This window comes from Leptonychotes weddellii, chromosome 10 (genome assembly GCF_054177405.1).
Source record: "Leptonychotes weddellii isolate Sample4059 chromosome 10, ASM5417740v2, whole genome shotgun sequence".
In the NCBI taxonomy this organism is placed as follows: domain Eukaryota; kingdom Metazoa; phylum Chordata; class Mammalia; order Carnivora; family Phocidae; genus Leptonychotes; species Leptonychotes weddellii.
The window spans coordinates 91,329,661-91,357,395 of NC_138378.1; the positions used below are offsets into that span (position 1 = coordinate 91,329,661).

Below are 27,735 nucleotides of genomic sequence, written 5' to 3' on the forward strand. Positions count from 1 at the left end.
CCAGCATGGGAAACTCCATCTCTTTAGCACTTCTAGTGGAATGTGTCTGCTGATGAGAAATTCAGTTGTTTTTTTTTTTTAACTCAGAGTGTCTCAATTTGCCCTTCATTTTTGAAAGACATTTTTGCTGGGTATAGAATTATAGGTTGGCTGGTTAGTTCTCTTTGAGCACTTTGAAAAAATGTTATTCCATTGTATTCTGGCTTCTGTGGTTTTGTCACAAAGTCTACCATCATTTGTATTATGTCCCTGAATGTCATTTTCCTCTGGATGTCTTTGAGATTTTCTCTTTACCTTTAGTTTTCAGCAGCTTGACCATGACATGCCTAGCTGTGGTTTTCTTTGTATTTATCCTATCTTTGTTTTGTTGAGCTGGTTGATAAAGTGGTTTGATATCTTTCATCTGTTTTGGAAATTTTTTTGCCATTGCTTCTTCAAATGACTGATTCTTCAGTCTCTTGCTCTCTCTCTGCTTCTTCTGGGACTCCAATTACACATTTGTTTGGCTTTCTGATTCTGTTTCTTTCTCTCTGCTTCTTCTGGAACTCCAATTACACATTTGTTGGACTTATTTACTTTGTCCCACATCTTCCTTATATTCTTTTCTGGTTTTTTTTTTTCTCTGACATTCAATTATAGTCCATTCACATTTACTGTAATTATTGACATGGTTGGATTTCCGCCTGCCATTTTGCTACTTGTTTACTATTTGTCTCTTTTTTGTTCTCTGTTCCTCCTTCACTGCCATCTGTTGTGTTAAACATATATTTTATACCATCTTAATTCTTCTGTTGGTTTTTAACATTGCATTATTTTGACTTACTTGCTTAGTGAATCTTTTAGGGATTATTATATACATTTTAATTTATAACAATTTACTTGAGAATAATATTAACTTAGTTCCAGTAAAATATAAAAACTTTCCTCCAATATATTTTCTTTTCTCTCCTCCTGTATGCTGTCATCATCACATATATTACATTCATATGTGTTATAAGCCAAAGCATACAGTGTCATAAATATTGGTTTATGTAAACATATCTTTTAAAGAAATTAAGAGTACAAACAAGAAAAAGTTATATTTACTCAGTCTTTTAAAAAATATTTTATTTATTTATTTATTTGAGGGAGGAGGAGCAGAGGGGAGGAAGAAGGACAAGCAGACTCTCCACTGAATGCAGAGCCCAATGGGGGGCTTGATCCCATAACCCCGAGATCATGACCTGAGCCAAAATCAAGTCAGACACTCAACAGACTGAGCCACCCAGGCACCCCCTTACTCAATCTTTTAAATTTATTCACAGAATTTAAATTGCTGGCACCCTTCTTCCCTCCGTGGATTTGAATTTCTTCCTTTCAGCCTGAAGGACTTCCTTTAATATTTCTTATAAGGCAAGTCTGCTAGCAATGAACTCTCTGTCTTTGTTTATCTGGGAATGTCTTTATTTTGTTTTCATTTTTGAAGGATGGTTTTAGCTAGATAAAGAATTTTTGGTTGATAGGTTTTTTTTTTTTTTTCTGCCAGCACCATGAGTATGTCATTCTACTGCTTTCTGACTATTTCCATTCTTTCTTTCTTTCTTTCTTTGAGATTTAATTCATCCACTTGACCAGAGAGAGAGAGAGGGCACAAGCAGGGGGGAGTGGCAGGCAGAGGGAGAGGGAGAAGCAGGCTCTCCGCTGAGCAAGGAGCCTAACATGGGGCTTGATCCCAGGACCCTGGGATCATGACCTGAGCCAAAGGCAGACATTTAACTGACTGAGCCACCCAGGTGCCCCTATTTCCATTATTTCTGATGGGAAGACAGCTAATAATCATATTGTTCCCAGTATGTGATGTGTCATTTTCCTCTTGCTGCTTTCAAGATTTTCTCTTTGTCTTTGTATTTCAACTGTTTGACTGTTATGTGTATAGGTGGAGATACCTTCATGTTTATCATTTTGGAGTTTTTTGACCTTCTTGTATCTAGAGATTTATGTTTTTCATCAAATTTGGGAATTTTTGGCTATTATTTCTTCAAAGTTTTTCTTTGCTTCTTTCTTACTCTCTTCTGTTCTTCTGGGACTTTCATCACATTTATGTTGAATTATTTATTTATTTATCTATTTATCAGGTTAAACAGAGTCAAATATTGGTAATCTCACATGATTCATTTATATAGTATTTATATTATTTGATGACTTTGAGGAGGACAGGGATATGGATGAGGCACATGTGTGTTTTGTGAATTATTTCCTTAAACTATCTGTATGGCCCATTTCAAGACACTTAGTAAAAACAAAAAGAATGTAGACCTGTTTTTGCAACAAGGTAAAAAGAAAAGGGGGAAGCAAAGATCCTTTAAGAATCAATAATAATGCTTGGCAGGGAGCCTGCTTCTCCTTCTCCTACTGATCCCCCTGCTTATGCTCTCTCACTCTCTCTGTAAAATAAATAAATAAAATCTTTTAAAAATTAAAAATAAAAAAAATAAAAGCACAGATGTGTTCAAACTCACCTATGTTCTTGCTTGGTCTCTGAGTGTTGATAGGATATACAATGAATCCTTTCTCTGTGATAATAACAGAACTTCAGCCCCCATTGAATACCTCAAGGAAGTCACTGTTCTAAGTGCTTTGCATGTACTAATTTATTTTACCCTCATACTCACTTTGTGACATAGGTATTATCGTTCCCATTTATAGTTGCAGAAACTGAGTCTTGTTGAGGCTAAGTTACTTGCCCAGGGTCACATGGCTAATAAGTGGAAAAGCCAGGATTTGAACCCAGGCAGTCTGTCTTCAAAGTCTAAACTATTAACCAATATGCTACACTGTCATTTAAAAACAATCTCAATATTTTATTTTATTTTTTAAGATTTTATTTATTTATTTGACAGAGAGAGAGACAGTGTGAGTGGGAACACAAGCAGGGAGAGTGGGAGGATTAAAGTTAAAGGAATGGAGGATTTCTGTTACCTGTAGCCACAGACCTCCCACATTTAATCTGAAGTTGGGCCAGAGAAGAGACTGTGTGGATGGGTTCAAACAGACCCCAGAGGTCTGTTTGATTGGAAAACTTGTACAATACCATAAGGTAAAGAGGAGTAGACTACTTTGGTGTCACTTCCTAGGTGTTTCTGGCTCTGAGGAAGTGGGCATCTCCAGGAACAGGGTCCCTCATGCCTGTCTTGGGATGCTTTCACATCCATCAGCTTGTCAGATTCTCATAGTTCACTTTCTGACAGGCAGGTAAATTCACCAAGTGACCCCATTTTACAAGAAGAAAAGGGAAGCTCAGCAGGAATGCTGAGCAGGGAGCCCGATGCGGGGCTCAATCCCAGGACCCCGGGACCATGACCTGAGCCGAAGGCAGATGTTTAACGATTGAGCCACCCAGTTGCCCCCAACCTAAATATTTCAAAAAATGTTTTGTTATATAGGCACTTGCGTCAGTTAAGCTTGAGTCAACTCTTGGTTTTGGCTCAGGTCATGATCTCAGGCTCATGGGATCGAGCCCCATATTGGGCTTCATGATCAGCATAGAGTCTGCTTCAGATTCTCTCTCCCTCTCGCTCTGCCCCTTCCGCTCATGCATGTGCTCTCTCTCTTTCTCTAAAATAAATCTTCTCGAAAAAAATTTATTGTTATAAGTTATGAGAAAATCACTGTAGGAGCAGAGCCCTAAAAACTATAGCTTTTCCTCCCAGGCTGCATTTGGAATATGCAGAATCTGTCGGCTTCCTTCATTTCTCTCAATGAGGTTCCCTCCTTTCCAGTCCTTCAGCCTCTACCTGGGTGCAGGCAACCTTCACCTTTCACCCAAGCTCTTCCCTGTCCTCATCATGGGCTTCTCTGCCTCCAGGCTTGTTCTTGAAGCAGCAGGGCCAGAGAGGAAAGGCAGAAAGCTAGGCAGAGGAGTGCTGGTGAGGACTGGGGCCAAGAAAACCAGCCCAACCATTCGGCTGGAAGGTGGAGCAACCTAGAGGTGGTGAGAAGAGCAGCAGAACAAACAGCTGGAGCCTTCAGTTGGAGATTGAACATTTAGAAGGAAGCTCCCAGTCACAAGACTGGCAACTGGCAAGGAGCAGGCCGACATCAGGCAAGGCAGGAGCCCCAAAGAGCCAATGTGGTCAGCACAGGAGGCGAATGGGGAGGCAGGGGTTGTGAGGCACACCACCCATCTCTCTGTGGCACTGTCTTCACAGTACATTCAAACACCAGCTTTGCCTCTTACATGGTGAGCACTTGGTGTACATCTCTTAAGCCTCAGTTTCTCCTCAGCTTCATGGAACAGAAAACCTAAGTAATGGTGACTTAAATGAGACCAGGGTTTAGTATTCTCAAGCAATGACAACTCCAGAGGTAGGTATCTGTTAGGTTTAGTTTGGCAGCTCACGTCATCATAATTCAGGAGCCTGTGTCCTTCTCTCATGGCTCCAGGTATAGCCATCATAACCCATTCCAGAAAGGAGTGGAGAGAAATGACAAAAGGGCATATGCCACTGAGTCTCTCCCACTCCCTTTACGGTAGTTTCTTAGGAGCCCCACCCAATGGCTTCTGCTTATATCTCATTGGCCCAAACTGTGTCATATGGCCCGCTCTAGCCACAAAGAAAGCTGGGAAATGTAGTTTTTCAGCAGAGCACATTGTTGTCCCCTACAAAATTAAGATTCTGTTAGAGAGAAAGAAGGGAAGAACAGATCCTAAGTCTATGCAACCAAAAGTCTCTGCCACAGGGGTAAATGGTGTTATTTACTCCATAATTAGGGTCAACATGAAGATGAAACCAGGTAATTCTTGTAAAGCATCTAGCAGATACCTGGCTCAGTCAATAGCAGTGAATATTCTCAAACTCGAGGAACTTTTCCAATAGCCCGTCTAAGAAAGATCTCCATAAGAAACTGACTCTGGGGCGCCTGGGTGGCTCAGTTGGTTAAGCGACTGCCTTCGGCTCAGGTCATGATCCCGGAGTCCCTGGATCGAGTCCCACATCGGGCTCCCTGCTCGGCAGGGAGTCTGCTTCTCCCTCTGACCTTCCCCCCTCTCATGTGCTCTCTCTCTCATTCTCTCTCTCTCAAATAAATAAATAAAAAACCTTTAAAAAAAAAAAAAGAAACTGACTCTGTAGAACGCTCACCAGGACAACCCACAGAGTGAGGGCTCCCTAAATATTTGAGGCATTGACTTGTCTAAGCCCCACCCAAGGAGAGAGCATCAGTAGAGGCTGGTGAGACACAGTCTGAAGGCTTTTTAAAGCCCTGCTTTGGAGGAAGTGGACTCTCTTTACTTGATATCTCTTTACTTGGTGGGTAGAGGGATGAGACTTTGGGCCTTGGGCCTAGATACTATAAGAGAGGGGTATTAGTGAAGAGACTGTAGCTTGTCTGCCCCAATCTACTCCTCACTTTATCCCTCTTTAGAGAGCTCTGGTTCTAGCCCCAGGTTCAGGTGTCTCCCTTCCTCCTTCAGCCACAAGTAGAACTGGGCCTTCTCCCTCCCCCTGGGGGTGGTCCTGATTGATCTGAGCCATCATGTTTGCATTAATTAGTTAGATCAGGTGTTGTAGCAATGAGACTCTTAAAACTCAGTGACCTAAGGACAAAGTTTATTTCTCTCTCCTGTGAGCATCCTGAGGTGTGTTCAGGTTGGTGAGTGGCTCCACTCCATGCAGACATTCGGGGCTCAGGTGCCATCCACCTTGTGGCTCTGCCAACTCCTCCCTATCGAAACTTTGGAACTGAATTCAGATAATTTTCTAATACCTTTCACTCATGAGTTCTCATACTTGTTATCCAAAACTCAGGAATCTGATAGATTTGGATGATACATTATACTACTCATGACCTGAACTTACTAAAATAACTCTCATATCTGAATTCAGAAAACATGTGGATTTGGATAGTGAGGATTCTTGGGCTATCCACCCTGCAGTGGAAGGAGAAAGCTTAACTAGCCACCTTAGTTCTGTTCTCTGGGTCCACCACCTTGCCCCCTGTCCTCCACAGTTCCAGCCTTGCCCTCCAGTCCCTGTCCATTTCCCTCTAGGCCACATTTGAAGTAGGCATTGGGAAGTGTGTCCTCCTCTGGGGCCATAGAGCTTTCCAAGTTTTCCGCTAGTGCAAGTTGGGAAGGCCAAGAGTTTCTGTGGGTCTTGATTACTCACAGGCTTTTTGGGGCCAGACTTCTGGCTTCTACCACAATGTAATACCCTCAAAGACTTGGTCATTTTCTGGTCCATTTTCTTCCAGTCAGTTCTGTGTTCAGTAACTACTGCCAAAGTTCTTTTCTGAATACAGTTCTCCCATAGCTGCTTTATTTCTTGGCTTCCTTGTTCTACCCATTTCTGTCTCTCACTTGAGGCCATCTTTGGCTGATAAATCTTAAAGGACCTTTGAAAAATGCTTTCTGCAACAATCTTATTTCTGCTGTTTGGTCCAAGTGTTTGCTTTTCCAACATTGTGAGGCCTTCATTACCTTTTATCTCCCTCTTCTTTTCTACCTTTATTTTAAAAAATAGCCAGCTCTCACCTCACTTCATCTCTTTGAGAGATTTTTTTTTTTTTAAGTTTATGTCTTTCTTCCTTAACATTTCAGCATTGAGTGTTCCAGCGTGGTGGGCAGTTCTGTTCCATGAGGGTCATTCGGGGACCCAAGTCCCTTCCTTCTTGTGGCTCCACACCTTCCTCCCCTTCCAGACTTGTCATAATCTGCGTGGCTGAGGCTGGTCATCGACATGTCTGGGTTCTAGCGAGTAAGAAAAAGAGAAGAGAGAATGACGAGGAGACTCACTCCCTGACTTAAGGCCTCCATCCCCAAAGCAGCACCCATCTCTTCTACTGTTAAGAACTCAGTCATATGGCCACAACTAATTGCAAAGGGGTCTGAGAAATGCTGTCACCACTGGGCAACCATGTGCCTAGTTAAGGCTTTTTAACTGTAGGAGAGAGGAGAATGAGTTTTGGTGGAGAGCTAGCGGTCTCTCCTATAGTGGTTGTCTCATTCCTCTTGCCAACAACATATTTAGGCATGGCATGTGAAATAATTCCAGCCATGAAACACGAGGAAGTGTTCATGAGACACTTAACGGGTAAGTCTTCATTATAAAAAAAGAGACATAGGAAGAAAGGATCCCATCTTTCCCAGGACATTGTCACATCAGGATGTGATGTCTGAAACAAGGCACCCATCTTGCGGTCATGAGGGGGAACAGGCTGTGGGTAAGGTTAATGCCTTGAGGCTGGAGGTGTAGGTAGATACATGAACCCATGTCCTTAGTGATACCCCTGAATCTGAGCTGATTGTCCCTGGAGCCACCCTCCTGCTGGACTTCTGTGTGTGACATGGTATATTTTCTTATGGTTTAAGTTAAAGGAATGGAGGCTTTCTGTTACCTGTAGCCACAGACCTCCCCATTTAATCTGAAGTTGGGCCAGAGAAGAGACTGTGTGGATGGGTTCAAACAGACCCCAGAGGTCTGTTTGATTGGAAGACTTGTGCAATACCATAAGGTAAAGAGAAGTAGACCACTTTGGTGTCACTTCCTAGGTGTTTCTGGCTCTGAGGAAGTGGGCATCTCCAGGAACAGGGTCCCTCATGCCTGTCTTGGGATGCTTTCACATCCATCAGCTTGTCAGATTCTCATAGTTCACTTTCTGACAGGCAGGTAAATTCACCAAGTGACCCCATTTTACAAGAAGAAAAGGGAAGCTCAGAGAGGTGGTGTGCCTTGGCCAACTCTGCCAACAGGTTAGGGTTGGAACTAGGGACTTGGCCCTGGTTCTCTTGGACTCCTAGTCTGGTGCTCTTGCTAGTGATACCAGGACAGCCCCTGCTGAAATAATTGAAGGAAAAGCATCATTTGACATCCCATTAATTATTTTATAAATACGTTGAGGCAGGTACAACTTATACATTCAGGAAGTTTACAATCTGGTGGGAGAATAGAAACAAATAAGTGAACACGTAAGTAAATAGCCTAACTCACATTGTGAGAACTGCAAAGCGGGAAGGGGATGGGGGCATAGCATAGCAGAGACTAATAAGGGGGAACAGGTCAGGGAAGATACTCTGCAGAAGTGACACTTAAGCTGAGACCCAAAGGACAAGTAGGCACTAATTAGCTGGGTGAAACAGAAGAGGAGGAGGAGGAAGAACATTCATGGCTCAGAGAAGAGCATGCGAAAAGATCTGGAGGTGGGAGAGTCTTGGGCCTATTCAGGAAGCTGCAGGTGTGGCTTGGGACATGTGAGCAAGGGAGAGGAGGAAGGGCCCGACCACACTGGTGTAGAGGGGCATGGCAGGTTTGAATTAAAATCACAGGCTGTGGAATTGGAATGTTTGGGTTCAAATTCTGATGTTGCGTATTCAGCCGTGTGCCCTTAAGCAAAGAATTAAGCACTCTGTGCTTCAACTTCTTCCTCTTATCAAGTTCCTACGGGGAGGAACCATCCATACGGGGAGCTGTGAGAAATGAAGCTGAGTGGTGTTGAAGTGGCTGGTACCTAGTGAGTTATTAGTAAATGTTAGCTGTTCTTATGGGCCATATAAAGGATTTTGGTCTTTGTTCTATGAGTAATGGGGGTTGCATTGATTAAGACCCTTTTGGCTGCAAGGAACAGCAACCCAACTCACATTGGCTTAAGCAACAGTAGGGGGATTTCTTGGCTTATATAACTGAAAGACATAGGTTTAGCTGTGCCATGAGGCACAGCTGGGTCAAGGCATAGAACATTGTCAACTGGACTTGAGCTATTTATCTTTTGTTTTCTCAAGAAATAACTTCATTCTCCAGCTTCCTGTCCCCACATGGTAGCAGGGTGGTCATTTAGCTGCCACAGTGAACGAGAGTGCCTCTCTCCTGCTTGTCCCAGAGCCAGTCATGGAGGTCTCTCACTGTCCTGGCTCCCAGCTGGTACCCACCCCTGAACCAATCACTATGGCAGTGGAGGGGTGGTATGCAGTGGGCAAAGAGGAATTGGTGTTGGTTGACTAGTTATATCCCCAAACCTCCAAAATCACTGGACCGAGGCCGGCAGGGGTAGGGGGCTCCACAAAGGAAATTGGAGGGCTGTCACCAAATCAGGGAGAGGCATGTCAAGCAGACAAACACAACCAGTGTTGAGTCAGCCAGACACTAGAGGTTTTAAGCAAGGGAAAAACAGGATCTGATGTCCATCTTGAGGTGACCACCCTGATGGGTGGTCAGGGGGAGAGACAGGAGGACGACGGAATGGAGATGGGGAGAGTTGCTGGCAGTTGATGTCAGGAGTCCAGGAGAAAAAGACAATGGCATGGCCAGGCTGGTGGCAGTGGAGCTGAGAAGGATGAGAAAGAGACACAGTGCCAGAGTTTGTTGGTAAACTGGGCAGGAGTGGGACAGGAAAATTCCAGGCTAAGCCAGGGTTTTGGCCTGACCAGATAAGGCAGGTTTGGGGGAAGGTTGACAGTTTAGCTTTGAATGCACCACATTTGAGGAGCCTTGGGACATCCATGAGGAGGAGTCCTAGAGGCATTTCTTTGGGGTGTGGAATTCCACTTGTGGACATTCTTGTCTGGTTCTTATGAGATATGAGGAGAAATAAATTGAATAATGACTGTTCTGCCCAGTAGAATGCACTAGAACCAAGGGTGGCCTGCCCTCCAGGAGAGTTGAGACAGGAACAACTTGCCGAGCTGTTTGCTGGGCATGGGTCCCTCAAACAGCATATGTGTGGCCCAGTCCCTCCCTTAAAAGTCAAAAGACCTTTTGAAATCCTCGGGCAGCTAGGTGGTCAGTAGTGGGCTGGGGCGCCCAATTAATACTGGTCAAATGGACAGGGTCCCAACCCACAGGAGCTGATAGCGCAGCTATGGTGAGAGAGGAGAAGCATGGGGTGACATGGAAGATGTCTGGGCAGACAGCCAAAACATGATGCAGAACGGCGGGGTCCAGGCAGCGGAGGCCATGGCGGTTCTGAGGAGAAGGGGGTTGATGCAGGGCTGGCATAATCTGGGGAGGCTTCCTGGAGGCAGACCTGGAGTAGTATCAATATTCCAGGCATAGGAAGACCAGGATCTCAGGTGTGGGATGCAAGGCTAGGTTCGAGGTGTGCCCCAGACCAGCCCAAAACAGCTGGAGATCTAAAAATTTCCTAAACCAGGACACCAGGGCCTCCCAGAGCCTCCCAGACATCCTGAAGTCTTCCAGGTGAGGGCTCAGAGCTCCCCAGCCTTCTACTATCACTTGGGGTAGAGCGAGCTGCTCCCCCCACCTTGCCCCTCGTCCTTCCCTACTTCTTTGGCAGTCCTCAGCACCCTGTGCCACAGAGATTTCTCTGTATGTGCCCCTCCCCCAAGGCAGGGAGCTGGCAGGGATCACTGTCAACAGCCAGCATGCTCCCCACCATAGGAGGCACTTGGGAGCTGTTAGGGAGGGGGCAGCTGGAAGCTGCCCGAGGAGCTACAGGCAGCTGGGAAAGGCCTGACCTGGTACTTCATGGGTGTGGGGAGGATGTATAGAGTCTAGGGGCTTGTCTGCCAGCTTCCCTGTCCAGGTCCTATGGAAGCAGGGAGTGTGATGCGGCCATCAGCCCAGCCTCAGTGGACCTGGTTGGCCCCAGAGCTGGCAAGCCCCAAGCTAGTGAGCGAGCGGGGGAGTCAGCTTCCCATCCATTAGGCCCATGGCCCAGGCTGCTAATGCCGAGCGGACATTCTGCTCTCATCCCTGGTATCCACTTAGGCATCGTTAATATTTTACGCCGCAGAGCCAGGGGATCGATGTCTCATTTATAGCTCAGTGTTTATGAGCAGTCATTGAAGCTTTCCCAGGGAAGATGCTCAGGAGCACCAGGGGAAACTGAGGCAGGAGAGCATGGGTGGACCAGCCTCAGGAGGACCCTTCATATGGCTTCCTTTGCTTGCTCAGTTCTCTGTCCCCCCATCTATCTCACATCTGGCACCCTGAACATACCCAGCTCCAAGAACACATCATAAGGGGCCATCAGATCCTGTGACACAGGCCAGCCCTTGTCTCACCTGATCCTTTACAAGCCCCTGGAGAGGTTGGCTTGTCATCCCCATTTTAGGAAACAGGCTGAGAGAGGTTAATGTACTCTTAACCAGACCACTGATTGAGGATTGGTGGCAACTAGCTGGGACACAGGCTAGATTTTACTCAGCACATAGTGTGTAAATTAGAGTACGGGAGCGTCTTGAGCCTTTCTAGACTTAACACTTTAGCAACTCATGTGCTCCAACAGAGCTGTGTTCTCTGGCGATCATTAGCGTCTCTGCTTAGAACTCTTGGTCAGTGGAAATTCACCGCATGCCCACTAAATGCAATTGAAAGCTGTGCATTTACAGTTCTTTAAAAATATCTCCAATAACTCAGACTTTTAACCAGGTGTGTTAAATACTGAGGCTGAACTGCACAGGCCGGAAGAAACCCAGCAGCCTCCCTCCCATCCATTTCCACTGGAAACTGTGCGGTATGCTGGGCCAGCATCTGCTCTGGAATCCAGGAGGCCTGGGCTGCATCTGTGCCCTTGCCCCAGTCCACCCTCGGGTGGGTTTCCTTAACTGTAAAATGGGGACGAGAAATGCCCACTGGGGCAGCCCTTAGGGATTAAGAGTAAACCTAAAGGCTTGGCTCCTGTATGCCAGCTCCAGAAGGGCCCTCGTCCACACCAGCTGCTGTTTCCCGCCCCACCCGGGCACCCCCGAGCTCTGTGCCTGGGGCGCAGTATACGTTCACTATTTGTTGAGCGAATAACCGAGTGGGTAGCAGAGGCTCATACATGGAAGCTACTATTGTTCAGGCCCTAGGTCCAAACAGGCGTGGAGCGGGGCTGGATCTCCCCCTCCACTACGGCGGCAGGAGAACTAAAGAACTTGGCATTCGAAGCAGCCCGCGCGCTTCCGGCCCTCTAAGCCCGGAGCTGGCGAGTTCAGCCTCAGAGCGCAACGCCCGCAGGAGGGCAGCAGAGAGCCACGGCTCCCGCCCTCAAGTCCGGGAGTTCGGGGACTTGAAGGATCCTGGGCTCCGCCCCGCTACGCCCCCTCCCCTCCCCTCCCCTTCCTTTCTCCTTCCTTTCCTACCCAGTGCCCCCAGGCAGGAAGAGAGCGATCCACAAACGAATTAGCGCTCCTGTGCACTGCCCTCGTGTTGCACTTGGCATCCGTTCAGCTCTTTCCCACAGCCAGAAAGGCAGGCGGGCACCAGCCCCTCTGTATGGAGGAGGAGTCTGCATGTCCGTGACTCGACCAAGGTCACGCAGCAAAATCAAGAGTCTCTAATGCTAAATCCCACACTCCCTCCAAAAGCCTGGAGCGCACGTGGGCTTCCGGAACTGGATAACTTTGGATACCCACTTTTTCATTTTCAGCGGGGGCCAGACCAGGGCCAAGTTCAGTCGCGAGCGGAGACCTGATGGTGGGGGAAATACCCCGGGGCGAGAGGGCTTCCCCGATCCCCCGAAGGCCGGCTCTGCGCTGGCCCGCGGGGCGGTGAGCGGCAGTGGCAGGCTCCGCAACCCTCAGCCAGGAGTCTGGAGCCCCGACTCCTCACAGAGAGCGATGCTGCGGCTCCCTTCCTCTCCGGTCCCCGGCCCCTTCCCCAGCCACTCAGCCCCCACCTTGCACCGGCAGTTGGGTGAAACCGCCGACCGCGCGGCCTCCCTGGGACCGGCAGGGGGGCGGTGGCTGTGCGCCAGGCTCCGTCCGGGGGCTGGGCCGCGTGGGGCGGGGCCACCTCCCTCCGCCCCTTCCCGGGCTCGCGCCGGGGGTGGGGGTGGGGGCAGGCCGCAGGGGACGCCTCCCCGGGTGGTCGCCGCGCCTAGGCCAATGAGCGCGCGGCGAGCCGCGATGGAGGCTGGGGCGGCCGGGAGCGCCCGGGACCCCCGCCGCCGCCGCGCCCCCGTGCCCCCGCGCCCGCGGGGCTGGAGAGGGGGCGAAAGAGGCGAGGCGCCCGCGCCCGCCATGGAGGCGTCTCTGGCCCGCGCCGGCCGCCTGAGCTGCGCTCCGCGCCGCCGCCGCCGCGCCTCGAAGTTTGCCGGCTGACTCGGAAAGTTGCGCTCGGGCTCTGCCGCCGCGCCGCGTCTAACCTCGGGGCCTGCCCAGTTCGCCGCCGCAGCTCTCCGCGGGGCCCGGGCCCCGTCGACACCCGCAGCCCCGCCTGCCGGGGGATGTGAGCCGCGGCCTCCCCAAGAGGCCGGGCGGGCTGCACGGGCCCCGGCGCCTCCCGAGGCACCGCGCGGGCGAGGGGCACGCCCCGGCCCCGGGCAGCTCGGGTCGCCATGGGCATCCAGGGCATGGAGCTGTGCGCCATGGCCGTGGTGGTGCTGCTGTTCATCGCCGTCCTCAAGCAGTTCGGCATCCTGGAGCCCATGTCCATGGAAGGTAACGCGTGGCCATCCGCCGCTCCGCCGGGGCCAGCAGTGTGTGGGGAGGGAGCCGCGGTCGCGCTCCGCGGCGCGGGTCCGCGGGCCCAGCGAGTGCGGCCCTCGGGCGCACAGCGCTCAGCGGCACTGGCCGCCTGAAGCCGCCGCCCCCTCCGGACTCCTGAGGGCTGGCCTGGGACTGAGAGGACGGAGAGGCCTGGGGCTCCGAGGAACCCCGGAAGGGATGGAGCTGCGGCGCTTGGGGTGGGCGTGAGCGAGATGCCTGGTGACACACTGAGCCATCCTAGGCCTGCCGGTCCGAGCCGCCCCGGGTGAGCACAGCCGGCTCGGCCCTCTCGTTGGCGGGAGGTGGCTCAGGGTGAAGATGACTGGAAGGATCCTCAGCCTGGGGTACCTGATGGTGGCAAGTGATAAGAGACCTCAGCCACATCATTAGGGCAGCCCCTTTTGCCTCGACCAACATCCCTAGACAAGGCTCAGGCCCACGGGATCAGTAACCAAATCCTCGGGCACCACATTGCTGTCCCAGTAAAATATTAACTGAGGAGACTGACCTACTCTTAAATCAGACAGTGGACAGCCTCCCTGGGACCCCTGAGAGGCGCCCTCGGAGCTGCTTCCCAACCTTCTATACATCCCTAAGACTTCTGGGCAGGTTAGGAGGAGGAGCCCCTCTAGGGCACACCCATTCTAAGGGGATCTTGACCTACCAGGGCTGTAACTTCCCCTCCCCCCAGGTCCAAAGAGGCATTTGCAGCCCCATACCTCTGTACTGTGGGGAAGGGGCCAGCCTGTCCTGTTCATGTTACCCCTGCTCCCCTGCTGTCCTCTCAGGGGAGGATGGGCATCCTGCCTGCCTCAGCACTCTGCTGACCTTGCCAGGCTCCAGCTCCTGGGACTGAAACCCAGAGGTCCAGGCAGGTGAGGAGGGAAGGACTTGTTCTTGCCTCTGAACTGCCTGGCAGCCCCTCCAGCCTGAGGATGTGCCCCCAAACCCCTGCCAAGGGCTACTGAGGACAGGAAGGGGCACAGGGCCTGGAAGCAAGGCCCTTCCTCCATTTTGCCTTCAGAACCTAGAGCTGACTCTTTAGCTGGCCCCGCCCCACTCTTTCATGGCTATGTGCCCCTAAGAAGCCATCAGGCTCCATCACACCTTTTCTAGGTGAGTTCATGGGGCCCAGAGAGAAGAGACGTGATCTAGGTGGTTCTGAGAGGTACCGCCTTAAGCTTTAAATTTTACTTGGAGAGGAAAATTGCCCAAGCTGGGCCTGCACTTGTCTGGTTGCTGACCCCAGCTGGGAATCTATGACTGGGGATTTAGTGGGAAATGCATTTGCTTGGGATGAGGTAGGGGAAAGCATCCTCACCGCTGTGCCCCTGAGGACCTATGGCTCCTGTAGGGCACTTGTCTGTCCCACATACCCTGTCCTTTGCTGTCTGGAGTCTGTGGTGGGTGTGGGGGGTGGTTGGTGCTCAGGCAAGCCACGGCCCCTACATTGATCTTCCCTGTTTCCTGGACCCTCCTGGGCCACCAAGGGGCCAGGAGCACCAGTGGTCTCATTCCACTTGGTGTTGCAAAACCTTCTGAACTGAGCCCGACCCCCTCACAGGTCTGGGCCTGTGAAATTTGTCTTTGTAATTTCTAAGGAAAAGGGATTTCTTTACAAGGTGGTTAGTATGCACAAGACTACAGATGCTTTCTTCAACCTGCTATAAAACCCACGTCAGGCCCTAATGAGTTTCTCTTTCCTGGTATGGTTGCCCACTTGTGCCCCCTTTGGAGTTCTGATGTGTTGATGCAGTGGGAGGAATGTAGAGCCTCAATGTCGGCCAGGTCTTAGCTGGGGTTGCTGTCACCCACATGTGCTGGCTGTAAAGCTCCCTTAACCTTTCTCAGCCTCAGTTTCATTCCCTGTAAAGTGGGCTGTGGCAGACGTGTAACTAGTCACTGGGGCTTTAAGGCTCTAGCACCATTCTTGGCATATAATAAATGTGCAAACTTTGTGAACTGTTGGCATCACCAGTAATTAGCAATGGAGTGATTGCTCGTAGTAACAGGACTGATTCATGGTTGAAAACATTCTCTCACTCAAACAGGCCTCCCCTCCTACATCAGAAGGAGGGAGTTTTAAGTTCCAGATGTTGCATGATGATGGGGAGCGGTGTCCTTTAAGAGCCTGGAAGGCCCATTGGCCAGGCAGTGTCTACGGGACTGTCAGATGGGTTGTGAGGAGCCCATGCCTTGCAGCCCCAGCCTGGATGGGAGCGGGCACTGAGGGAGGAGGGCTGGTGCCCAGCTCCCCTTAAGCATGCGTGCGTGCAGTTGTGTGTCTCTTGTCTTCTCTGAGCCTCCGTAGTTCCCATCTGTGAGTTGCCAGAGTTGTGATGCCCCTGGGATTGTCAGGAACTAATGGATCTGGGTTCTAGGGATGCAGCCTTCTAGAAGTAGATGCAGATGATAAAAAGCCCTCTGTCTGCCCTGGGTCTCCTGTCCGTCTCTGCCATTGGGTGACTCTGTCGGGGAATTCCAGCCGGGTTTGGCCACTAGCTTACCAGGGGACTTTGGTGCATTTAACATTCTTGAGCCTTAATTTCCTTATCTGTAGAATGAGGATAAAAGCATATTTTCCCCTATCCATTTCACAGGGGTGTGGTGAACTAAAGCACCGTGGAAAAGTGAAAAGCAGAACTCAAGTCTAAGGGATTCACAGGGTGGGGCCCAGCAATAAAAAGTGACCCTGGGCGGGTAATTCTTGGTGCTTGTTTGCAAGCCCTGACACCAGACCTTTTTGTCCACATCTAGGCCTGAGGCTTGACTTTGGTCACTGCCTCTTAGCTCAGGTAGGATTTCCTGAATTCTAGACGAGTAGCTCTCAACGGAGGGCAGTTTTGCTCTTCCGTGGACATTTGGTAATGTCTGGGGACATTTTTGACAGCCACAGCTGGGGAGAGGGGGTTACTGGTGTCTTGCAGGTAGAGGGCAAACATCCAGCAGTGAACGGGACAGCCCCCACAAGAAGGAAGAATCAGGCCCAAATGTCAGTAGGAAGGTTGAGAAGCCTTGTTCTGGAAGGAGCACTAGGGGCTAGGTGGCCAGGGGCTAGGACAGCTGCTTTTCAGGCCTGACTTAGTCACTGACATGCTGTCATTAACTTGGGCGAGTCACTTTTCTTACCTGAGCTCTGTTTCCTCATCTGTAATGGGGTTTTGGATTGGAGGCACCATCTCCCCTGGGAACTTTCCCTGACCCCTCTGACTCCCCGCCCCTTTGGGTTGTGGTAGATGATGCTGTTCTGAAATTTTCTGTGACCCCATCCCCACCCCATAGGGGCTTTCCTAGGGGGTCAGGGACTTGTGTCTATACCCTTAGGGCCCCAGAGTGTGCCCAGCGCTGCCTGGCAAACAGCAGGTGTTGAGTAAGTGTAAGTTCTATGCCATCCCCAGCACACATTTATTGGGCACCCTTTGTATACCAGGCAGTGTGAAGCCAGCAGGAGCACAAGTAATGCAGTGTCTTGGCCCTCCCTTTAGGACAGCCCTGGGCAGATGTCCTCTGAAGGGAGGACCCCTCTGGCTGGGGTGGGGACAGGGAGGCTGAATTGTGACAGTGGGGATATAGGTGGGTGAAGAGACAGGGATGTGAAGGGGAGAACGGGGAGTGCCCAGAGGGAGGTAGGCATGGCCTGACCCACCACCACCGCTCTTCCCTCTTTGAGGTGGCCCCACCCCTCTTTGTGTGTATCATAATTTTGTCCTCAACAGCAGGCCCATCCTAGAGATGAGGAAGCTGAGGCTTGGGGAGGGTAAGTCACTTAACTGAGGTGACCCAGCCAAGGAGTGGCAGGGCCAGGACTTGTACAAACTCTGGCATACCTGTCCTGGATGCGTCCCTAACTCCGCAGGGCCAAGGAGCCACAGATGCGTCCCAGCCTCTTACAGCATGGGTGTCAGACACCCAGAGGGGAGGCAGCTGCCTGGGTCCCAATCCAAAGTCTCCCTCATCGAGCCCCTGTGAAGACTAAGTGTGTGGCTGGGTGCAAACTCATAAAGCAATGCCCAGCACAGAGCAAGCGCTTGTTATTTCTTGCCAAAAAGGGCCCTAGCCCCCCCCAGTGTCACTCATCACTAACCGTGTATTAGAAGTTAGTAGGGGAGGAGGATGCACTTGACGGGCCCTTCATCATGATCGGCATCCTTCCTTGTGTGCTCCGTAAGGTCCTCCTGACTGGCTGGCTGGAGGCTCCTGGGCTGGGCTCTGGGAAAGGGAAGGAGAGAGGTGGGGCTCCGGGTGGGTGGCTTCTGCGGGACAGGGAGGTAGTCTGGAGCCTGAGGCCTAATGCTGCTGTACAATGGGAGATTTGGGCAAAGATTTGGGAGGGGTCCCTCCCCAAGTCAGTGCTTCAGCTGTTGCATGTCTAGTGGTTTCAAAGCGCTCAGCCACGGAATCTCGAACGGAGTCTTACTTAGAAGCCCTGACAGACGGAAGAGGCATTGCTGGCATTCGAAGGGGAGTCTTGCCCCACAGTGGTCCCTGGGGCTCCTTGGAGGGACCTCCAGGTCTAGGAGTCCCCTGACCAGCAGGGGCGGTCAGGGCTGAGATCTGCCAGCGGGGTAGGAAGGATTGGAGCCAGCCCATGTGGACAGCACTGTGGGAGAGTTTTGCTGCAAGGGAACGGAGATGGGTGCTGGCTGGCAAGCCAAGGGGGTGCAAGAGAAGCTTTTGCAGCCGCCTCCAGGGGAGCCTTGCAAAGGTGGAGACAGCCCAGGGAGCTCCACTGGGCTCAGGCACTAGGTAGGCCAAAAATGCCCCTCACCCAGGACCTGGTGCGTCTTTGCTCAGTGAATTAAAGACTTGGAGCCACCTTTTCCAAGCCCCTGCAGGTGGGTCCTGCACAGAGGGCGCTGTGTGGCACGGGATCAGGATCCCGGACTGGAACTTCTACTCCCTGGGAGGAGAGCCTCGTTGGTGATTTGTCAGCTTGCTGTGTAACTCGGGGACATTCGGCTTTAGAACAGCAACAGAAGTTTTTTTGAAGAACAAATTTTTTTTTAAGTTTTTTTTTTTTAATTTGACAGAGAAAAAGCGAGAGAGCAAGCACAAGCGGGGGGTGGGGAGGTGGGAGAGGGAGAAGCAGGCTTCCCGCCAAGCAGGGCGCCAGATGCGGGGCCTCATCCCAGGACCCTGGGACCATGACCCAAGCTGAAGGCAGACACTTAATGACTGAGCCACCCAGGTGCCCCTAAGAACAAATTTTTAAAAGCCTCATGCTTTCACTCCTTTAACCAAATTTTTGTTTGATGGAGAGGTTAAATCTTTGTTGCTGAGCCCCTGGTTATCAGTGGGGGGGGGGGGCGGGGGGCGGGGCGGTGAGTAGTGTCCAGGACAAGCGTCTGGAGGGTCAGGAGAAGGGCTGAGCCCAGGGAGACCGCAGAAGCAGGCTGACTTCCCAGTCTGGCAGAGCGCGGCTCCTCAGGGTGTGGAGGGAAGCTGGAGCAAATGGCTATTTAGATCCATTAATTGCCAGTCGTCCTTGTAATTGCAGAAGGTGCTGTGATGCCTCCGGGAGTCCTAAGAGATCTGGCTGCATCTCCCCTGAAACAAACTAGAGGGATGAACCTTGGATTTCCCTTGGGGAGGAGCCAGGAGAGGTCTCCAGTGTCCCCTGAGAGCACATGGGGTGCCCGGGATTGGGCCGGACGCTGTGGGAGTCAAGATGAAGAAGCCAGGTCCCCTGCTTCTGAGACAGTTCCAGACAGTTCCATGATCTTTGCTTTGTGCATATGTGTGTAGAGGGGATGAAAGTGGAGGTGGGGGTGGAGGAGAGGGGGTGAGATCCCTCTTCCTCTTCCTCTTCTTAAAAGGCCACCCATCCTACTGGATTAGTGCCCCACGCTTAGGACCTCATCTTACCTTAATTACCTCCGAAGCTGTATCTCCTAATAGTCACATTGGCTTAGGGCTTCAACATATGAATTTTGGGGAGACCCAACTCAGTCCGTAGCACCAGGAAAGAGAAAAATATGCATCTGGCAGGGAATCATAGCCAAATGGAGAAAAGTAGAACAGAGATGAGGGATAGATAGGAATGGTGGGGGGCACCTCTGAGGAGGTATGAGTTCTGAGGGAAAAGCAGTTTCCTGTAGAGGGAGTGTGCTTGCGGGGCACAAGGGGGCCAGAATGGCTGAAGCAGAGAGAGCAAAGGGAGAGACTGGGAGATGAGGTCAGAGCCCGGCCAGGGAGGGATGGGGGTGGCGGTGGCCTGCGTTTATTGGTTACTTATTGGTTATTTTTATACTCAGAGCTTGGGGGAGGTTGTTGAACAGAGTAACACACTGGATATTGTTTCCAGCAGCTTCCTCTAGCACTATTTGAAAACTAGACCTACGGGATCCAGGGCAGAAGCAGGGCAACAGGCCAGGAGAGATGCTGGAGCCTTGGACCAGGGTGGGGACAGTGGAAGTGGGAGAAAGGGTCAGAGGCAGGAGTTGAGAGAGCTGGCTGGCCATGCCTGTGGAGTGAGCGCTGGGAGGAAGGTCTACGCCCAGAGTTTTGGCCTAAGCACCCAACAGGACAGAGTTGCCGTCCCCGGAGCTGGAGAAAGCTGTGGGTGGAACAGGTTTTGGGAGGAAGATCAGGAACTCAGTTTGGAAATGCTCCATTTGAGAACCACTAGACATCCAAGTGCAGATGGCAAGCAGGCAAGTGAGTCTGGAGCCGTGGGAGAAGGTAGCCCACATTCCCCAACTGAGTCTTGACTTTTAAAGTAGCTTTCAGACTTTGCAGATTTCATGCGTGTCACATTTTGCCTTGTTGTTCTCAGGTGCATTTTTCATACTAATGATTTTGAACACCTCTTTGTGTACCCATCAGCTTTTTCAGTTTGCTCACCTCTAACTTGCCCATGTATATCCTTTGGCCATTTCTTTTGGGATTGCTGTCCTTTTCCTTTCTTCCAAGTGTCCTGTTTTGTCCAGACCAGATGTGTGTTCTCGCTCTCATTTTCTCTTGCTCTGGGTACTCTAATTACCTTTTTTAAAAAATATTTTATTTTTTTATTTAAAAAACTTTATATATATATATATTTTTTTAAAGATTTTATTTATTTATTTGACAGAGACACAGCGAAAGAGGGAACACAAGCAGAGGGAGTGGGAGAGGGAGAAGCAGGCTTCCCGCAGAGCAGGGAGCCTGATGTGGGACTCGATCCCAGGACCCTGGGATCATGACCTGAGCCGAAGGCAGACGCTTAACTACTGAGCCACTCAGGCGCCCCTAAAAAACTTTATATATTTTGAGAGAGAGAGAGGGAGCGAGCTCGAGCAGAGGTAGGGGCAGAGGGAGAGAACCTCGGCAGACTTCATGCTAAGCTCAGAGCCGCACATCTTAGGATCCCGAGATCGCAACCTGAGCCTAAATCAAGAGGCTGATGCTCAACCAACTGAGCCACCCAGGCACCCCTCTAATTACTTTTAAACATTTTGATTAACCTCTAGCAAATTCAAATATATATTTGATATGTGCATTAAAAAGAATAATAAACACCAATGAACCTATCCTCCCCACCCCCAGAACTAGAACATCCCCAGCCTGCCTGTCTCTGAGTTTCTCCTCTCCCACCCCAAAGAGGTTACCACCAGCCAGATTTGCACTGTCATTCCTGGATTTTTGTTCTTATTTATAATTTTATTTCTTACATATCCCTACAAATTGTTTGGTTATTCTTGGTTTTGAATTTTGTAACAAATACGTAGTATGGTTCATTCACTGCTGTAGGACATTTCATGCAGTAGATGGCCCACAAGCTGTTTATTTGCTCTATTGTCAGTGGGCAGGCATGTGGTTGCTTCAAGCTATTGTAATTGTAGAGAGTTGGGGTGTCTGCTCTCCTGCATGTCTCCTGGGCATTTTTCTCTAGCACCCAGTTCCTAGGGTAGGGTTACCAGGCCCTAGGGTATGCAAATGTGTGCAGCATTAGCATGAAAATGCAAATACTTCCCCACAGTGCATGTTTGTACCAACATACACACTCACTGCATGCTTAAAAATTACTGTTGACCTCCCTTCCCTCCCTAGCCAGTGCTTAACGTTGGTCAACCTTATTTCTTTTTTTTCAAGATTTTATTTATTTAGGGTGGCTCAGTCATTAAGCGTCTGCCTTCGGCTCAGGTCATGATCCCGGGGTCCTGGGATGGAGCCCCGCATCAGGTTCCCTGCTCCGCGGGAGGCCTGCTTCTCCCTCTCCCGCTCCCCCTGCTTGTGTTCCCTCTCTTGCTGTGTCTCTCTCTGTCGAGTAAATAAATAAAACCTTTTTTTAAAGATTTTATTTACTTACTCGACAGAGAGAGAGAGAGAGAGCACAAGTAGGCAGAGAGGCAGGCAGAGGGAGAGGGAGAAGCAGGCTCCCCACTGATCAGGGAGCCCGATGCAGGGCTCGATCCCAGGACCCCGGGATCATGACCTGAGCCGAAGGCAGAAGCTTAACCGACTGAGCCACCCAGGCGCCCCAACCTCATTTCATTTTATTATTTCCTGCCAATCTAGCTGCTGTGTTCTCAATGTAATTTGCATCTTCCTGTTTATTAATGAGGTTGAGCCATCTTTTCCATATTTATTCATCTTTCCAGTTTTTTTTTTTATGATTATTCTAGATATTCTTCTTTCGACCATTTTATACACTGTCTTCTCCCATTCTGCTGAGTGTCTCGAACTGGCCATGGTGCCCTTTTTTTGAACAGAAATCTTTAATTGTGATGTAATCAAATTCATCCATTTTTTTTTTCTTTATGGTTTGAACTTTTGAAGTTTTAAGAAATCTTTCCTCACCCTTAGGTTAGCAAGGGATTCTTTTACCTTTTAACTCTATAGCTTACCTTTCACGTTTGGGTCTTTGCTTCATCTGGAGCCAACTTTTACATGGTGTAAGAAAGGGATCCAGATTTCTGTGCTGAGCCAGTTTTCCATGCTGAGCCAGTTTTCCTAAAACCACCTACTAAACAATCTGACCCTCGCACAAATCTTCTGTGATGTTCCTGCTATACCTCGGTCCCTTTTTGAGCTCTCTGGTCATTTTTTTGGTGTGTTTTTCTGTTCTTGTACCAACCACACAATTTTTATTACAGTGACTGTGAAAATGTATTCGTATTTTGGGAAAAATCCCCTCTATACTCTTCCTTTCTAGATTTTTATGGATTTTTGTTCCTCCATACGCATTTCAGAGTGATTTTTTCAAGGTCCTCAAAAAGTCCAACTGGATTTTTAATTGGGATTGTATTGAATTTACAGATTACTTTGGGGAGAGATGACATCTTTATATTATGTGGTCCTAAGATGGAATGTCTCATTTATTCAGATTACCTTTCTTTAGAAAAGTCCTTTGAATTTTGGTTAATACTTAGATAGTTTTGAGTTTTTATTGCTATCATGAATGTTATATTTTTAATTATATTTCTAGGTGGTTATTACTGTATAGAAAATTGCTATTGATTTTTGTAAATTAATCTTATATCAGGCAACCTTACTAAACTGTCATGTATATTGATTCTTTTGGTCCCTGTAGGGACCAAACATCTACAAGTAATGTTAGTTTTATCCTTTACTTCCCAATTCCTATATTATTTCTTTCTTTCTTGAAATTTCCTTAGAGCATTGGCAGGATGTCTATTAGGGATGATCGTGGCCAACCTTGGCTTGTCCCAAATCTTAACGGAAATGTGTCTGAGCCTTTGCCATTCAGTCTAATATTTTCTGTAAATAAATATGTAACTTGCAAATATAAGCTACATCAAGTTAAGAAAGTTCCCTTCAATCCTAGTTTGCTTAAGGTTTTTGTTTGTTTAATTATAAATAGATGTGGATGTTTATCAAATGCCTTTTCTTTATTAAGGTTTTCATATGATTTTTCCCTCCATATTACAGATAAAACCTTGATCATGGTGTATGTTTTTTTAGTACAGTTGGATTCAGTTAGCTAACATTTTGTTTAAGGTTATATCTACATTCAAAAGTGAAATGGCATGTAATTTTCTTTTTGTTTGCTCTTCCAGCTTTACTGAGATATAATTGACATATAACATTGTAGAGGGGCACGTGGGTAGCTCAGTTCGTTGAGCGTACAACTCTTGATTTCAGCTCAGGTTGTGATCTCAGGTTGTGGGATTAAGCCCCACATGGGGCTCTGTGCTCGTCGCGCAATCTGCTTGGGATTCTCTCCCTCTGTTTCCAACACCCCCCCGCCCCCCGGCTTGCTCACTCGCTCTCTCAATTAATTAATTAATTAATTAAATCTTTTTTAAAAACCCCAAAACCAAAAAAAATTATATAAATGTATGAAATGACTACTATAATAAGGTTAATTAATGCATCTATCATCTCACATAATTACCCTTTTGTGTGTGTGGGGAGGAGTGAGAACATTTAAGGTCTATTCTCTTTGCAACTTTCGAGTATACAACACAGTATTCTTAACTGAAGTCAACATGCTGTACATAGACCCCCATAACTTACTCATTTTATAACTGGAAGTTTGTACCCTGTGACCAACATCTCCTCATTTCCCCCACCCCCTGCCCTGGCAACCACCAGTCCACTCTCTGTGTCTGTAAGTTTGGCTTTTTTTAGAGTCCACATGTAAGTGAGGTCATATAGTATTTGTCTTTCTATGCCTGACTTATTTCATTTAGCATAATGCCCTCAAGGTCCATCCATGGTGTCACTGTAATTTTCATTCTTTTTTTTTTTTTTTAAAGATTTTATTTATTTATTTGAGACAGAGAGAATGAGAGACAGAGAGCATGAGAGGGAGGAGGGTCAGAGGGAGAAGCAGACTCCCTGCTGAGCAGGGAGCCCGACGCGGGACTCGATCCCGGGACTCCAGGATCATGACCTGAGTCGAAGGCAGTCGCTTAACCAACTGAGCCACCCAGGCGCCCCTGTAATTTTCATTCTTATATGGCCCTTCTATGACTTAGGAGTCAGGATTACTGTATTGATCACTAGACTAGCAATATGGTGACTACTGGTGATTCGTTGAAAAGCAGTTTGTGTGCACTGGTGGGATCAATGCCCCACAGGAGTTAAGTTCAAGGGAGAATAGGAGAGGAAGTAAAGACAGTGAGTTAAAGAAGAAAAGAAAGAAATAGCTGGAGGGGACAGTAGGGTTGAGGAAGAAATAGCAACAGGTTTGGGATTTTTGTTTTATTTTTCGACCCTTAGGGGCAGAGGATTAAGTTATTCATCTTCTTTAGTTCAGGAGACATTATCAGTCTTGACCTTTTTAAACCCCTCTCTTATTTTGTTTATTTTTTCCCTTTTATCCCCCCATTTCCTTCTACTCCTATAGGCAATTACTCTAGTTTCTATTTCATTTGTTTCTAATCTACATACAGTAGAGTTCCCCTTTTTTGGTATCCAGTTCTATGAATTTTGACAAACGCATAGTAATGTAAGCACTGCCACAGTCAAGGTATAGAACAATTCCATCACACAGAAAATTCTCTCCTGCTACCTTTTCTGTCATCAACATGTCCCATGTGCCACAGCCCCGTGCAGCCACTGATAGATTGTCTTTCCCTATGATTTCTGCAGTTTTATCTTTTCCAGAATGTCATTTAAGTGAGTCATACACTGCATAGTCTGGATTCGTTCACTTAGCTCGTGCATTTGAGGTCCATCCACATTGCTGCGTGTATCAATAGTTCGGTCACTTTTATTGTCGAGTGGTATTCCACCGTGGAATGCACCACACGCTGTTTATCCATTCACTGGTTGAGGACATTCGGGTTATTTCCAGCTTTGGGTGATCATAAATGAAGTTGCTCTAAACATTTGCATAAACGTTATTGTGTAATATAATACATAGTATAATGTATATATTTGAATGTATAATACATTCATACAAATGAAACTGTAGTTTCATTTCATATGGGTAAATACCCAGGAGTAGGAATTCTGGGTCATATGGTAAGTGTATGTTTATAAGAAACTGCCAAACTGATTTCCAGATGGGCAGTACCATTTTCATTCCCACCAGCAAAGTGTAATGGTTCCAGTTACTCCATATCCTTACTAGCCCTTGGTATTGTCAATATTTGTTAGTTAAGTGATTCTAAGAGGTGTGTAGTAGCATTTCCTTGTGGTTTTAGGTTGTGTTTCCACAATTGCAAGTGGTGTTAAACACCTTTTATGTGCTTTATTTGCCACCTGTATGTCCTCTAGGGAAGTGTCTGACCAAGTTTTTGCCCACTTATTAGTTTGAGTTGTTTTCTTACTGTTGAGTGTTGAGAGTTCTTCATATGATCTGGATATCCTTTGTCAGATATATGACTTGCAAATATTTTCTTCCAGTCTGTAGTTTACCTTTTTATCTCTTTTATCTCTCGCAGAGTGGAAGTTTTAATTGTTATTAAAAAGTACAATTTACCCAAAAAATAAAATAAAATAAAAAGTACAACTTAACAATTTTTCTTTTATGGATCATGATATTGGTGTTGTGTCTAAGAACTCTTTGCTTAAACCCAGGCCATAAAAATTTCCTCCTGTGTCTTTTTTTCCTAGAAGTTTTATAGTTTTATGTCTTATGTTTAAATCTATGCTCCATTTTGGGTTAATTTTTGTATAAGATATAAGGCTCATGTACCACGGATATATGTACCGCACATACGTGTTCCTCGCCTATGGCTCGCTTATTGGGTTTCTTAATAACTTTATTGGTTTTTCCTCTATGTTGGTCTGTTTTCTTTCTCACTGATTTTCACTCTTATTTTTATTATCTCCTTTCTCCTAATAACTTGGAACTTAATTTGCTCTTTTTCTGGATTCTGAAAAGCTTAGATCTAGAAGTTTATATCATTGACTTCATACCCATCTTCCTTTCTAGAAAAGTAACTTAAAGCTATAAATTTCCCTCTAAATGCAGCTTTACCTGCATCCAGAAAATTTTGGTATGCTGTATTTTTATTATCATTCAATGCAAAATATGTCAAGACTCTCCTCGTGATTTTCCTTTCTGACTTATGGGTATATTAGAAGTATGTTGTTTAATTTCCAAGCATTTGGGATTTTTTACCTATCTTGTTTTTTGGGATTTTGATCTAATACCATTGTGGTCAGAGTTTTGCTTTATATTCCAGCATCTGGTATATGCTGGGAACCATAGGATGTGCTCCTGAAAAGAATGTGTATTCTATAGTTGTTAGGCATAGGGCTCTATAAATATTAATTTGATCAAATTGGTTGATAGTGTTTTTCAAGTCTTTTGTAGCTTTACTTGTACCATTTACTGGAAAAGTGTGTTAAGATCTTCAGCTGTAACTGTGGTTTATCTGTTTCTCCCTTTAGTTTTGAATTTTTTTGCTTCAGGTATTTTAAAGTTGTTATTAGATATATGTATATATTTCATATTGCTCTGTCTTCTTGATGAATTAATCCTTGTATCATTCTAAAATGTTCCTCTTTGTCTCTAGTTGTACCCTTTGTCTTGAGGTCTACTTTTTCTACTATTAATGTAGCCACACCAGGCTTTTTATTCATTCCACTCTTTTAATTTACATCTGTTGCTGTGATTTAAGAGTATCCTTTTTGTAAGTGGCATATAATTGGGTCTTGCTTTTTCATCCACTCTGAAACATCTGCCTCTTAGTTGAAGTAAGCAACCAATTTTTAACATCCATTTATGCTGCTGTGTGTCCTTTTAATCCACTGCACGGTTCTCCCTGGTGTGCACCTCCATGTTGTGCCCGCCCATCCTGCTTGTGATTCAGCCCTGGATGCCTCCAACTCCCCCATCAAAAATACTATTGCCATGAACATCCTTGTAGAGTCCCCTTAGCTGGCTAACATTCCATTTGGGATGTTTACGCAGAGTAGAGTGGCTGGCTTGCAAGGTTTGCCTATACTTAATTTGACTAAGGATTGCCAGATTTAACAGTATGTCCACATGGTGATGGGAATGATCCAGAAGGGAGAGCAAAAAGATGATGAGGAAAGAGTGGGGAGGCTTGCTGCTGTCCCATGCCTGAGACAGTGGGGCTGGAACCCACTGTACAGGTGGAGGGGTTTGCCTCGGCCAAGAACCGGGACAGTTCGTTCCCAGAGAAGAAGGGAAAGCGAATGTTTGGGCCAATACAGGTAGATGGGTAGATGTGGGGGTGGGAGCTTGGAGAAATTTTCTTCTGTGACTTCTGTTTTCTCAATGATGTAGGAAGCAACCTGACAAAGGATGGGGGAGGAGGCACTGGGAATTTAAAGAGAAGGAAGGTATGAAAGAGCTGTCTTGGAGTTCAGGAGCATGCGGGACCAAGGCAACAGAGCCTGATTGCTGGGCACTTTGCAGGGCACGGTGGGCCTGAGCGAGAGCCAGCAGGACTCGTGGGCGAGGC

General features: G+C 47.8%; 1 protein-coding gene across 2 annotated transcripts in view; it reads left to right on the forward strand.

Moving 5' to 3' along the window:
* KCNIP3 (potassium voltage-gated channel interacting protein 3) overlaps window positions 1-27,735 on the forward strand; it is an 81,599-nt gene that overhangs the window by 41,780 nt on the left and 12,084 nt on the right. The window contains exon 1 of one of the 2 annotated variants that reach the window (XM_081796841.1): window positions 12,944-13,357. The exons of the other annotated variant lie outside the window; for it this stretch is intronic. Coding sequence (XP_081652967.1) covers window positions 13,255-13,357 — 103 coding nt within the window. The 5' untranslated portion in view covers window positions 12,944-13,254. Of the gene's footprint in view, window positions 1-12,943; window positions 13,358-27,735 lie in introns of those variants that run through there. 2 annotated transcript variants of the gene reach the window in all.